This window comes from Fukomys damarensis, unplaced genomic scaffold (genome assembly GCF_012274545.1).
Source record: "Fukomys damarensis isolate Sample0158 unplaced genomic scaffold, DMR_v1.0_HiC HiC_scaffold_28, whole genome shotgun sequence".
NCBI lineage: Eukaryota > Metazoa > Chordata > Mammalia > Rodentia > Bathyergidae > Fukomys > Fukomys damarensis.
Window position 1 is genome coordinate 45,916,859 of NW_022900940.1, and position 13,232 is coordinate 45,930,090.

At 46.7% G+C, this 13,232-nt stretch overlaps 1 protein-coding gene across 25 annotated transcripts in view; it reads right to left on the reverse strand.

Annotated features, from left to right (window-relative positions):
• The window catches only part of Cadps (calcium dependent secretion activator), a 418,444-nt gene that overhangs the window by 156,578 nt on the left and 248,634 nt on the right, over positions 1–13,232 (reverse strand). For all 25 annotated transcript variants that reach the window (XM_019204903.2, XM_033756967.1, XM_019204905.2 and 22 more), the window contains exons 9-10: positions 5,787–5,853; positions 353–461 (exon numbers count right to left, since the gene is read on the reverse strand). In XM_019204903.2, coding sequence (XP_019060448.1) covers positions 353–461; positions 5,787–5,853 — 176 coding nt within the window. The remainder of the gene's footprint in view (positions 1–352; positions 462–5,786; positions 5,854–13,232) is intronic.

A 13,232-nucleotide genomic window follows, 5' to 3' on the forward strand; every position in this document is an offset into this window, starting at 1 on the left:
CACACACACACACACACACACACACACACACACACAGTCTTTAGTGTACCCGTAGAAATTCTTGCTTCAGGAACACATTTTAGCATCGCATGATCGATGTAGGAAAGATACACAAAAGAAAAATGAATGTGTTTGTAACCAGAGAAAGCCCCAGGCCTGGATGGCATTTCATCAACAGGGAGGAAAACTGTCAGGACAGGGTCTTGGCGGAAGTGGTCGCCTCTGAAACCCAGTCAACACTAAGTGCCCAGCACTAATATTTACTAATATTGATCTGCACACTGACATTTAGTACTTGGCTACTGATTTAAGAAACACAGAGTTCTGGGCATCCAGGGCCTAGAGATGGTACCTGGCTGGGGGTCCGTGTAATCCACAGTGTAGCCATCCAGTTGCAGAAGTTCCTGAGGCTCTGCTTTCTTCTCTCGGTAACTACACATGGCAAATGTGTACTGACTGACCTGGGAAGGAAAGGCACACTGTGAAACTGTCCCTCCAGAGCCCATTCTCCCCAGACACCCTCCTCGTGTATCCTCTCCCCTGAGTTCAAGTCCACTTCTCCACCTTCTAAATGTGTGGCTTTTGGCCTCTGTGGTAGTCTGCGGATTGGATATAAGCTAAGGCGTGCTGTGAGGACTGGGCCCACACATGAACACACTCAGACCTTTCCACGACACTTGCTCAGTGCTCCCTTAGGGTCAGCTGGCACCCTTACTGCTGTCCTTACCATCGCTGCGTGAAGACACATGCAGTTGCCATTGCCGTGGTTGAACATCGGCAATGTTATAGGTTCTGCCCATTATGACCATGGCTCTGGTTGAGGCTGCCTTGCTTGTGGACACAACACAAGCCTTTTGCTTTGCAGTTAGAGACTAGACTCTCACTTAGTTATGCATCTTTAAAAAGCAGTTTATGTTTTGCAGACCTGTTCTCAGCATCATTTTGCCCCCACCCCTCACGGAATGAGTGCTTTGGATGGCTTTGAAAAGCCTCCCCTTCACCTCACACAAGCGCAGGAATGACATGCTGTCACAAGCAAAGAGCACTCAATCGCTAGGTGCCAGTCACAGCGGACAACCCTCAGCCCCCGACGGCATGGCCATTGTCACTGGTGCCCGAAGTGGCAGCTCTCACTGCACCAATGTGTGGCGCCTGTGCCAGCATAGGGTAGGTGCCCAAGGCCGCAGGCCCACCTCCAGAATCCTGTCGTTAGGGTGTATCCAGCCCTGGCATGGACACTTGGCAGTCCTACGTCTGGCATATCTGCACGGAGCCCGTGGGAAAGCAAGCCTTCCCGAGCTTCCGGCTAAGCTCTTGGGCACATTTGACATCAAGAATGTCAAACGTCAAGTGCCACGTCCCTCACCACTTAGTTCCTTTTATTAAAAGAGGCATTTCCTAAGTGAACTTTGATCCCAGCTGGGAACAGTTTTAGTCTCTTCTTTGGTGAGGTTTGCCTTTTGTTGCTGGTTTTAATGGCAGTCAGCAATCAGTGTTCTCAGCCCTGTAAACATCTCAGGCACTCTCCCAGCCTGGAAGGTCCCCTGCTCCATGAAGGGTCCTTGCAGAACTTCACCATGATTGGTTTGTCTGCTGCTGCCCTCTGTTGGTTCCCGATGAAAATGCCACCGCCCCACTTGAGTTTCTAGTGCTTGTGATGTGCACAATCTGCTCCTTACAGTGCAAGTTCCCGAGGGAAACAGGAGCCAGGCCACCGAGAACTGTTTCCTGAGACAACACACACTATTCTTGGCCGCATGCAGGGCGGCCAGCAACAGCCCCTGCTCCACGACGGAGGGACAGATGCAGGGGGCCTTGGGGTCCCACCCCCACTCTGATAATCTACCGTTTCTTTAAGCCTCAGAGCCCCCGTTTGTATTTCACTTTGTTCTGGGTGATCACTGTGCTTTCCACACTGTGTGCAACATCCAGAGAGCAAACATTCCATGCCTTCGTCTATGCTTTTTCTGTGGAAGCGGTTTCCTCCCATTTGGCACCAACACCCTAGCACTGCACAGCTCAGCTGGTGCGCTGGCCTACTTGACTGTAACTGCTCTGAAGGCAGGCCCGGGGTCACAGGTCTGGATTCCATGGCACCCCGCGAGCAGTCTCCAGCGCGCACCCCTGAGTCTGATAGGTGCTTCCGAGGGAGGCACGATCCAATAAAGGCGTATTTGCCTACCCCTTCATTTGCAGATCACGGCAAGCATGGCCCGGGCAGTTCCACAACTTCCCACAACTCCCCACGTGCTGATGATCACAGAAACTGCAGGAACCATTCCCTGGTAATTTCTACCTGGTAGTTCATCTGGCAACATGAGAGATGATATAGTTTCTTATGTGGTTAGCCAAACAGAGAGGTTTGGATACTCAATGGAGATCAGAAAAATATCACAACAGAAGGGTGTTACTGCAAGATTTATGCATTTACTGCTACTGCGCTTTTGGGCCTCTTTTCTCCTGTTCCATTTTAGTGGCTTGCTTCTTGAAGCTGTCTCCTGCTGCCCTCTTCTGGTTGGTACTGATGAAGTCACGCGGGTAAACGGTTGGTTTGGAGTTGGTGAATAGACACGAGTTGTTGTATTTGGATCATTTTTATTTAGAATTTGGCAATTTAGATTAGAGAGCAGAGGAAGGGAGAATACTCTGACTAATTCTACTTATGGCAGGTTTGAGAGAACCTTAGTTGTTCTAGAGTGCTTGAAAGGTGGGAGCACAGATTTGGGGACATTTATTTGTTTTTAAGCTTCCACAAGACCTCGCTAAGTGAAAGCTATTCCAATGAAATGTACATTTCTCTAAGTCTCTCTATCTCTGGATTGAACCTAGGGCCTCTGCCCTGAGCTACACCCTCTGCCAGCCTCCCTGCCTCCCTTCCTCCCTCCTTCTCTCCCTTTTTCTTCGACAGAGTCTCACTAAGTTGCCCAGGGTGGGCTGGAACTTGTGACTCTCTTGTCCTGGCTCCCAGAGTGCTGGGATTACAGGAGTACATTATCACACCAGCATTTAAATTGTCCTTCGATAGATACAGAGTTTATGAAGAATTTCAGATGTATCTTAATGTACATTTAGGCTTAAGATTTACTGTTTTAACACCTAGGAGCTACCTAATATCTTTAAGCTTGTCCCTAAGCAGAGTGCAGTGATTAGATATGAAGGGTCGGCTCGTCCTCCTACCACTTAGGAGGACTAAAACAAATGGATATACAAACTGACAGTATGTTTTGTCTAAATTCTTTTTCTTTGCTTTTGTCCTTGTAGCTGTGATTTTTATGGAACCCTGGCCATTAGCCCTCTCCCCATATTCACATGTATGTCTTAGAGAAGAGCTCTCAATCACGGCACATTCATTCATCCCACAAAGAGGTGGTGTGTTTGGTGCTAGGAAGAGAAATGTGCACAAACCAGACTTGAGTCCCGCCTTTGCATTTGTTAGGAAGGCAAGCGTCAGTCACATTATTTTAGGGATGTGCTATTTCGGCGATGAGTATGAGACAGAGGTGGGTGGCACTGTCAGAACGTAGGGACTTGGTGCAGTTGGGTCTAGTAGGTAGGGCAGCTATTCAAAGCCACAACTGACTGAGCCAATACGTAAGGATGAATACATGTTTTATGGCGTAAAGTATACACTTCCAGGGGAAAGAGGGCCACTTGCACTGTGATGTGGCTAAGAATAAAGGGTCATGGCGTTCACATCCCAGACTCCTAATTGGTGTTTTCACGAAGGCCAGAGGCAGCACAGCTTTTGTAGCTATACAGAGCTGGACCAGATTTTCTGATCCACTACTTTGTAGCCATGTGATCCTGGGCAGTTGAGACAACTTTGCTGGGACACAGATTGCCCGCTTTAAGTGGGAACGGTGATGACACTGGTGGGGTCCAGAGTCCATTTCTCCTGTGGGAATGGCGTCCTGAGTTTGTGCCGGAGAGAGACAGCCAGCCCAGTGGGGCTGTCGGCCCAGGGGCAGCTTGCCCTTGCTGTGCCCTTGCTGAAGGTTGGGTGTGTGGCGATGCTGGGTCAATTCAACTCACTCTCTGAATGCGATGCTCGACAGAAAATGATCAGAGCCATCTCGTCCTATGGAAAACCAGGATTTCCAGAGCGATGCTAGGCTCTGTCCTTAACAAAGGTGCATCATTCAGCCTTTTCAACAATCCTGTGCGCCATCTCTGAGCCTTCCAGTACACTAATTTCTTTTTCCTTTTGAAGCCTCAATTAGTTGATTCTGCTGTTTGTATATAAAGAGCTGCACCATGTACCATTCCGGAAGTGAGAGGCGAGACCTCATAGCCCTCTACATCTGCTCCCATGCCCTGCATAACGCAGTGTGTAGTAAGCACTGGTCAGTCGACAGGAGGGGCAAGATCTCTCGGATGGATGTCTTCCACTGTTTGGCCACAGATGATTTTGAAGGGCCTGGATCACTCCAAGACTGTCCCTGTGAGTAATCGCTGTGAGGCCCTGCTGTACCTTATAGCAGTGATGGAAGCGGAGGCTTCCTTTATAGAGAGACAGTTGCATTTTGCCTCAGCACAGCAGCAGTGATTTGAGGGCTCTACAGAGGCTGTTGTCTTGAAAGCTCAGGATTGGTGGGATTTTCTAGGTCATTTAGACCTAAAAGGGAGCTGCTTCATAGTGAGATTTCAGAATTTGTAGTACTCTAAATACTAGTGCCCAATAAGCACCATTTGTTACTGAATTATAAGGTGACATTTCATGACATCTTTCGGAGTACAGTATAAATTAAAGATTTACAAATTGAATTAAGGTGTAAATACGGGGACAGAACTTGCAAATTGGAAAGAGGCAATGGCACGTTTGTAAACTTGATGTAAATCTTGATGGACAAAAACAAACCATATATTACTTTTCAAGTACATGTACTGCTATTTCTAGGAAATTATTTTTTAGAAACACTCAAGAAATTCAGCATATTATTTATATATTACTAATGCATCATTAATTGATATAAATATCTGAATCTATAGAATATGCATACACAGATGTCCCCTGGACCACTGCTAACAGTAGCCCAGACTGGAGGAGTCCGCAAGTCCCATAAAAATGGAAAACTTGCCAAAAATTGGAGCAAGAGCTATGGTATAAATGTGGAAAAACGTTTATAAAAACTAGTGTGAGAAAAGCAAGCTGCAGTGTAACAGGGAGTATTTGGTTTATAAAATAATCTCTCTGAAAAGAAATACTCTGTCATGCATAGTTATAGGAGGTTGCTTAAGACTTGCGGAAGCCCCGGGCATCAAAAGAGTAGACTGTCCACCACAGGTAACTCAAAATCAAATATATATTAAATAATAAAATAGATGCAAATGCCAACTAAGTTTTGACATGACTACTTCAGTGCTCTTAGAGATACCAAATTATTTTAAGACAATATTAATGCCCCTAGTGACTAACAGTTACGCATTTGCTCCCTCTTGGGGTCCGGCATCCCTGGCAAGGACCTGGGCATAGATGGGGTCTACTCTCTCCCAGGTATCTCTCACGTCTCTGTATTATTAGAATTAAAAAGAGTAAGTATGAACTAATTTTTTTCAAATGTTAAAGTGACACAAAAATAGTAAAAAGAGCAATGGGGAGCCCTCTGCTTTCTGTATCTTCCCTTGAATGGTGGTTACCCAGACATAGAATCTGGAAAAACACCTTGAGCTGAATGCTTTTTCTGTATGCAGTATATAAGCCACACCTTAATTAACAAGTATCATTCATACTACTGCACTGTTAACACTGATGGCCCCTAAGACTGATATTAGAGTTGAAGAGTTACCTGCACCAATACAAAAAACCTTTTCTTCCACCTCTTCCAGACATTTTTACCGATGGCCCATAAATACCTGAGGGAAAGAGAAAGACAAGGGCTGCATTAATGCTCGAGCGAGTACAGGCTACACTTTCCCAGAAGCCTGGCCCACGCCCAGGAGATACACAGGCTCAAGGGCCAGTGCCGACGTGGGAGTCCATAAGAGCGCACAAGGCAGTGGGCACAGACCACGGCAAGGAGCAACTGCGGTCCACCCTTAGCCGACTCCAGGAGGCACCCCGGAAGATGGACCACTTGGCAGCTTTGTGTGCTTATGTGATCAAAGTATTTTAGGTTGCGCAACTCCTGAGAGAGAAAGTGTAAAGTCTCGCAACTCCAACTTTTTCGCCTCTTGTCAAGTTTTATTCAGGAAAACCTTCCCTTTTCTCACTTTGCTGTAATCCTGGCAAATGCAGAGCAATTAACCCAGGACACCGTCCCTCCTCCTTCTTCCTTTCTCCAAATGATGGGATTTCATCTTTATACAGAAACATGAAATAAGGGAGCTAAAAACTACAGAGATCTACAGTGGCTCAAAGCAATCTGGGCTTTGAAGATCCATGTTACTATTTCCTTCAGGTATTATTTTGTCCATCATGGCTGAGGGGGCTGCAATACGCTGGCTGACCTTAATCATCGAGAAAGGGGGACTGGCCGCTTTCAGACTCTACTGAGCCTGGGGATCTCGTGACACTCAAGTATCTTCAAGTTCTCAAGCTCCAAACCTGGGCTTGGCTAATACATAAACCAAGTGGACAACTTCTAAGTGTTCACTTCACCTCAAAGCAGACAGAACTTCCGCTTTGGAACAGAATGAGGAATGTACCCTCGTGAAATTTTTCCTGTTTGACATAGTTTAGGGGCTCTTAAGAATGGCTGGTAGGGCTGGGTGTGGTGGCGCATGCCTGTAATCTCAGCACTTGGGAGGCTGAGGCAGGAGGATCGCTATGAGTTTGAGACCAGCCTGGGCTACATAGTGAGTTCCAGGTCAGTCTCAACTACGTAGTGAGAGCCTGTCTCAAAACCAAAAATCAAAAACAAAAATAAAACAAAACAAAAAAACCAAAGAATGGCTGGTAGGCAAAGACTACTCAAGACCTCAACCAGTAAACCCGGAGTCCTCCTGTGTTCTTTGGCTTCCTCCTTATTTCCCAGTGATCATGGATAACTGATTTTTACTGCCAGCAAAGTTCCTCCTCTGCTCAGTTTTTCCCTTTCCCCACTCCAACATTCCAGTCCCTGCCTACAATTTTTGCTTCCATAGACAACTGGAGATGAACCAGTGAACCAGTTTCTGGCTCACAGGAATGACTCCCATCATTCCACAAGGAAGATCCCACCACCCGCACACCCTCTCATGGCCTTTCCCTGTGGAAGTGAGGTGGTTCTCCCCTGCTCACAGGGAGGCCCAAAGCCCGGCCTCTCACCTTCCATGTTTGTGATCAGTCCCACACCTGCCCACTTGGTTCATGATTCACTTGGTATTTTTCTTTAAATTGGTTTACCTTAAGTGAATAAATGCATTTTGAAAGGAAACTTTACACTATAGGCTTGAGAGACTCATTATAATACACACATTAAAATGGTAATTATTTATCCTGTGCTTGCCTGCAAAAGGATCTCAGGTAATGCCAGTGTAAGGATACGCCTGGGGAACCTCAGCATAGAGGGATGAGCCCAGAATCTTTTTCTTTTTTTCTTTTTTTGAGATAGGGCCTCACTATGTAGTCCTGGCTGGCCTTGAACTTGCGGCAATGCTCCTACCTCAGCCTCCCGAGTGCTGGGATTACAGGTGTGCGCCACCACACCCAGCTAAACCCAGCGTCTTGATTTGGCCTCACACTCCTCATTTTCCACCCCTGCAACCTCAGCAGGCTCTGTAACTCTGTGCTGCCCCTGTTCCCCGAATGCCTGCTCCCACTGAGAGCTCAGTTCTTCTCCGGGTCACGCCCTCTGCTGGAAGCTGTCTCCTCCTGGGCTGTCAGACAATCCAGCCCTGACAACTGTCCCACGGCCATGATTTATTTGTTTTCATATTCATTGTTCCTCTCGGACTATGAGCTCCTAGAGGGCAGGAACCCTGGTACTTCTTTCTAAATTCCTGGCTCAGAACCTTGTTTTCTCTTCTGAATTCTTCTCAGCTCCTGATACGTGGTAAGTTGTTGGTAGATTCTTGTGCTACTACAGTTGGCTTTGAGTGTCATGCTTTTGAGAAACTGGAGTGATCTCTCTAAATACTTTGATGAGATTTTAAAACATTGCATTAAAATATGCCATCCAGCACCCACCAAATTCATTGTCCCTCAGTTTTTTCATCTATATGATAGGGATAATAATATTCCAATATGCGGGCCGGGGATTTAGCTTAGCGGTTCGGTGGCCTGCCTTCCAAGCGCAAGGACCCGAGTTCAATCCCCGGTACCAAAAAAAAAACAAAACAAAAAATAAAAAAAAAAAAAATTCCAATAATGATAATAATAAAAATAATATTGTGTTGTATATATTAAATATAATAATAATAGTACCTCATTCAAGGGTTGTGAAGATTGGAGTAGAAATATAAAGTGTTTAGAATAATGTCTGGCAGAAAGTAAGTAGTTACTATTAACTGTATTGTTATAATTATTCCTTCACAGTTGAGGGATCGGGTCCTGAGAACATTGAGGGACTTTTGCAGGGCTCCACAGCTGCTGAGCGATCTGAGCAGAATTTGAATGCAGAGCCCTGGGATTCTGCAGCAGTCTCCACCATACCGGCCTCCCCCACTCCAGCTGGCAAACAGGTACATTCACTGGAATAAGGACACGAGGGGCAGGGGAGGGAGAGGTTCACCAGGGTTATCAAAGCACAGAACAAGAAGCCCCAGTGTGCTACTGCTGTGGGAGACTGCAGATAACAATTCTAGGCTGTACACTTCAGAAAGCTCGAAGAAAGGATTTTAAAGAAACCATCAATGCCTCGTCATAAAGAAGTGATAACTGTCTGAGGAGATAGCTGTGTTTACCCTGCTTTAAACATTATACAATGTGTACATACATCAAAACAGCACATGGTACCCCATACATATGTACAATATTTATGTTTTCATGCATCAGTTGAAAATAAACTGAAAAAAGTTTTAAAAATGAACCGCTACTCTAATTGAACAGAGGGAATTTCTGGTTAAAGGCTTCTGAAAGGAAAGCTGGGATGAGAGAGAAAAGCACAACTCTCCTTAGAAAGTGTCAGGTGGTTTGGGTGAGGGTGGGGCTTTCCCAGAATGCATTACTCCCATGACACTTGTCAGCAGGTGTCCAAACCAAGAAGGACCACGGGCTGCGGGCAACGGTTTCTGTCTAGCTGGCTCCGGCTCTTTGTCTCCTCGCACAGAATGCACAGCACCTGGAGCAGATGGGTGGTCTGCGATGGCAGACACACAGGTGCCCCTGCCAGCTCCTCTCCCTACAGACCGATCCATCTGGCCAGGCAGGAGTGCCCGTGGCTCTCTCTTGGGAGCTCTCGGGGTACACGGCATTCCGGATCAGCAGCACATAAACCAGCATTCCAGAGTAGCGGGCAGCAGTTTGTCCTACTGGTAAACACCAGAGTGGGAATTGTGGTCCCGTCACTGACTGTCCTTTGACTTAGCGGCCCTGCGCCTGCTTTCTCAGCTGTAAGACGGGAATAATAAAATATCTAGAATCCCAGGGCTACTGTGAAGGTTTATGGAGACAAATAGCAACTGGCACACAGTAAACCTATAACCCTGGCACTCTGGCAGCTGCAGCAGGAAGATCACAAGTCGAGCCCAGCGCCGGCAACTTAGCGAAGTGAGACTCTGTCTCAAAATAAAACAATAAAAAAAAGGCCAGAGGAATGTAGCTTAGTGCGAAGGCCATGGGCTCAATCTCCAATACAGAAGAGAGAGAAAAAGAGCAAGAGCAAGAACAAGAGCAAGGGGAGGGAGAGGGGAAGAGATCAATTCTGCCAAGGGTTTATTTTGAATTCTTTATTAGACTTTACATTTAGCTTTTGGGCACAACTGCTGGAAAATAAAGTGAGGTACACCTGCCTGCTTTTGCAACTCTGAATTCTACTGGTATCACAATTCCCAGGTATCCTTTCTCGTAGCATTTTACGGAACCCATGCCAATGGATTAGTGTCATCCCTGTCATTTGCTGAGGGCATGTCAATTGTACGAGGCCAGAGTGTGCTACAGAAGGCTAAAAAGGGAAGAGGAAGGTAGACTGGGGCCAAGGAACCCCCGAAAGTGGCTGAGTCGTGGAAGACCCCGTGGCCTCAGTGTCCTCCGCCCTTGGACTCCATGGCAGGCAGCACTCAGGCAGCCCTAAGCTCTCCACGCGTGCCTTCTTCCAGGATGCCTAGGTGGGAGCATTTTCCAGGACCATCTGCCACAGGTACCACGTCCAGGGGAGTAGGATGAGCAGGGCACAGAAACCAGAGGCTGAGGTTTCATTTCCAAAGGACCTGGGCCAAATGTCACTGCTGCTACTGCTGCCCTGCTCAGGGAGGAGAATGAGGGCTGCCACAGCCTGCGTGGCAAGGGCTGGGTGCCTGGGTAGGGTGATGGAAGATGAAGAAAACAGGAGAGAATTAAAGAAGGACAGGGTGGGGCCTTCGGGCCTGCTGAGCGGAGAGGAGCAGGAGCAGGGCAGCCTGCATATCGCTGTATTTAAGTCCAGAGGAGGGAAGCGCGTCCTTGGTAATTTGAGACTAGCTGCCTGATAAGGCCGGTGGGAGCCTGGACTGCAAGCTTGCTAGGACTACAATAAACAGAGGACAAGGAACATTTCCTTGTACTTGGGGCTATCTATTCTGGCAAGGTAAATGGGGGCACACAGGGAGGAAAGTCATGAAGGAGGCGGGCAAATGTCTTCTGATCATGGTCAATCCTGAGCCGGCTCCTGACTGAGGCCAGCCTGAGGGGAGGAGCTGCTTTGCTTCCCAAAGTCCCTGTGTGCTATAAGAGGTTGTGAGGCAGGGCACACGTTTTATTACCAATTCTTTTTTATACTATGATTTTTAAAATCTTTTAAGTTTTTTTTAACTGACAAGTAAAATGATATATGTAAATGTACAACAAGTTGCAGTGAAATATATATACATTGTGGAACGGCTGCATTGCACTAATGTGTGATTGCTTTACATCATTTTTATGGTAAGGATGACTTAAAAGCTACTCTCATGGAGATTTCGAGGATATGTGATTATTAACTGTGGTTGCACAACAGAATAGTCAAACTTATTCCCCCTTGTTAAATAGTCTGCATGAAAATGTCTTGTAAGGAGAGAAGTCACAGGGCTGGTGATTAGCTCAGTGCTACTGCACCTGGCAAGGGCGAGGTCCAGGACCGGAAAAGAGAAGAAAAGAAGAAGAAGAAGGAGGAGGAAGGAGGAAGCAGAGGAGGAAGAGGAGGAGCAGTCACAGGGAGAGGAGAGCCACGCTTCCTCCTGGGATGCTTGCGTTTCTCCTCGCCGGGTAGAGGAAACCAAGTGGGTGCCGCAGGTCCCCAGCTGGAAGCTGTGCGGGCTAGGGAAAGTTCAAAGGACAGATGGATGTGAACAGTGACAAGGTGACTACCAGCACCACCACCAGCTCGGAGTTGTAGCATTTTCCACAGGCCAAACCTTGTTCTCAGTGTCCACATTTAACCCTTAGCACAATCCTATGGAACAAGCAGAACTGTCACCTCCATTTCGTGCTGAGCAAGGGTCCAGAGAGGGTAGGCAACTTGTGATGGTGCCAAGTTCTCCACCTGATTGGTATTTTAACACAACGGAGCAAGGAGACAGCAGTATAACCGGTTAATCCAAAAGAAGTCAGAAAAAGAGGATCAAAGGGAACAAAGATAAACTGGGACAAAAAGAAAGAGCAAGATGACAATTAGAAAATGACAAATTTAAACCTGTCCATAGTAGTAGTCACATTAACTATAAATAGGCTAATCTCTGAATTAAAGGTAGAAAGACTCAGATTATATTTAAAAAGGTATGGATCCAAATGTACACAGTCTGTAAGAAATGCACTTTATAAGACAAAAGTTAAAAATAAAGGGATAAAAAGACTTACCATATGAACATTTTTTTTAAAAGGTGGAATTGCCATATTACTGTCTCAAAAAGTATTATCAGGTCAAAGAATGTCATCAGAAATAAGGAAGACCATTTCATAACGCTAAAGGGGCCAATTCATGAAGAAGACTTAATAGCCTTCAATGTCTGGGCATCTACTAACAAAGCTCCAAATACATAGAAGAATATACATAGAAACAAAAAGTAGAACAAGGAGAAACATATCCAAAATCACAGTTAGAGACTTTCATATGCCTTTCTCAGTCAGTGATAGAAAATCAGTAAGGAGAGAGAGTACAGGAACAGCACTAGCGAACAACCTGACCTGACTGACACAGTCGGTAAGTCACGAAGGGAGAAAAGATGCAGTTCTCAGAGGCTTGGACTGGTCCGGTCTCGGCAGTCCAGTGTGAGAGTTTGTGCCGGCAGCAGTGGTGTCTCGGAGGAGGACAGAGGTGGGGGAGCAGGAGGGCTAAAGCAGTGGTGTGGGTGGGAAAATGAAGGGAAGGGGATGTCAGTGGCTGAGGGCCATCCATAGAATCCCTTCTTGAGGTTTCGTAGTACACAGAACAATTACTCCTGGTTGGTGGACCACGGCTCACTGAATGACTCGACTCCAAAGTGCAGGTCCTTGGGGAAGGTTTAACCGGAGGGAGTGAAAAGTTTAGACCTAGTGCTGGACTCCGGCAAGTGTTTTCACCACCTTAGGCTCAGTTTCTCGGCCTGTAACTCAGGGATTCAGTCACTCAATTATTCAACCGTTCAACGAACAATTTGTTAGGTTTTGGCAACACATTAGGTCCTGTTCCAGGTACTGTGACCGAGAGGATAGATGTCTCTTTTGACAAGGAGTCCGCGGTCTAGTAAAAAAGACAGACAATAAACATATGAACAAAAAAATACCTGATACCTGAGATGCTGATAAGAGCACCGATAACACAGAATGCAGAGGAGAGAGGGAGAAGACATGACACACAGGTGGCCCAGCAAGGCATCCTGATCAATGCCCAGACTGCAAAAGCCAAGGAGGGCCTGTGGACCTCTGGAGGGGGCAGCAAGCAGAGGTGAGCAGGGGCAAGGGTCCTGGGGAGGGACTGTGGGTAGAGTCTCAGGAGCCCAAGGAGGCCAGTGGTGGAGGTAGGGCCTCCTCACTGGAAATGGCATTGACCGCTACTGTGAATGAGAAGTCATTCATCCGAGGGTTTCCAGGATTCCAAGGGCTAGGACCAGGCTCATGTTAAAAAACAAAACGAAAAAGAAACTTATCCTGGCTCCAGAGTGAGAAATAGATCACAGAAGGGCAAAGGAAGAAGCAGGGGACAGCTTATAGGACGTAAGCG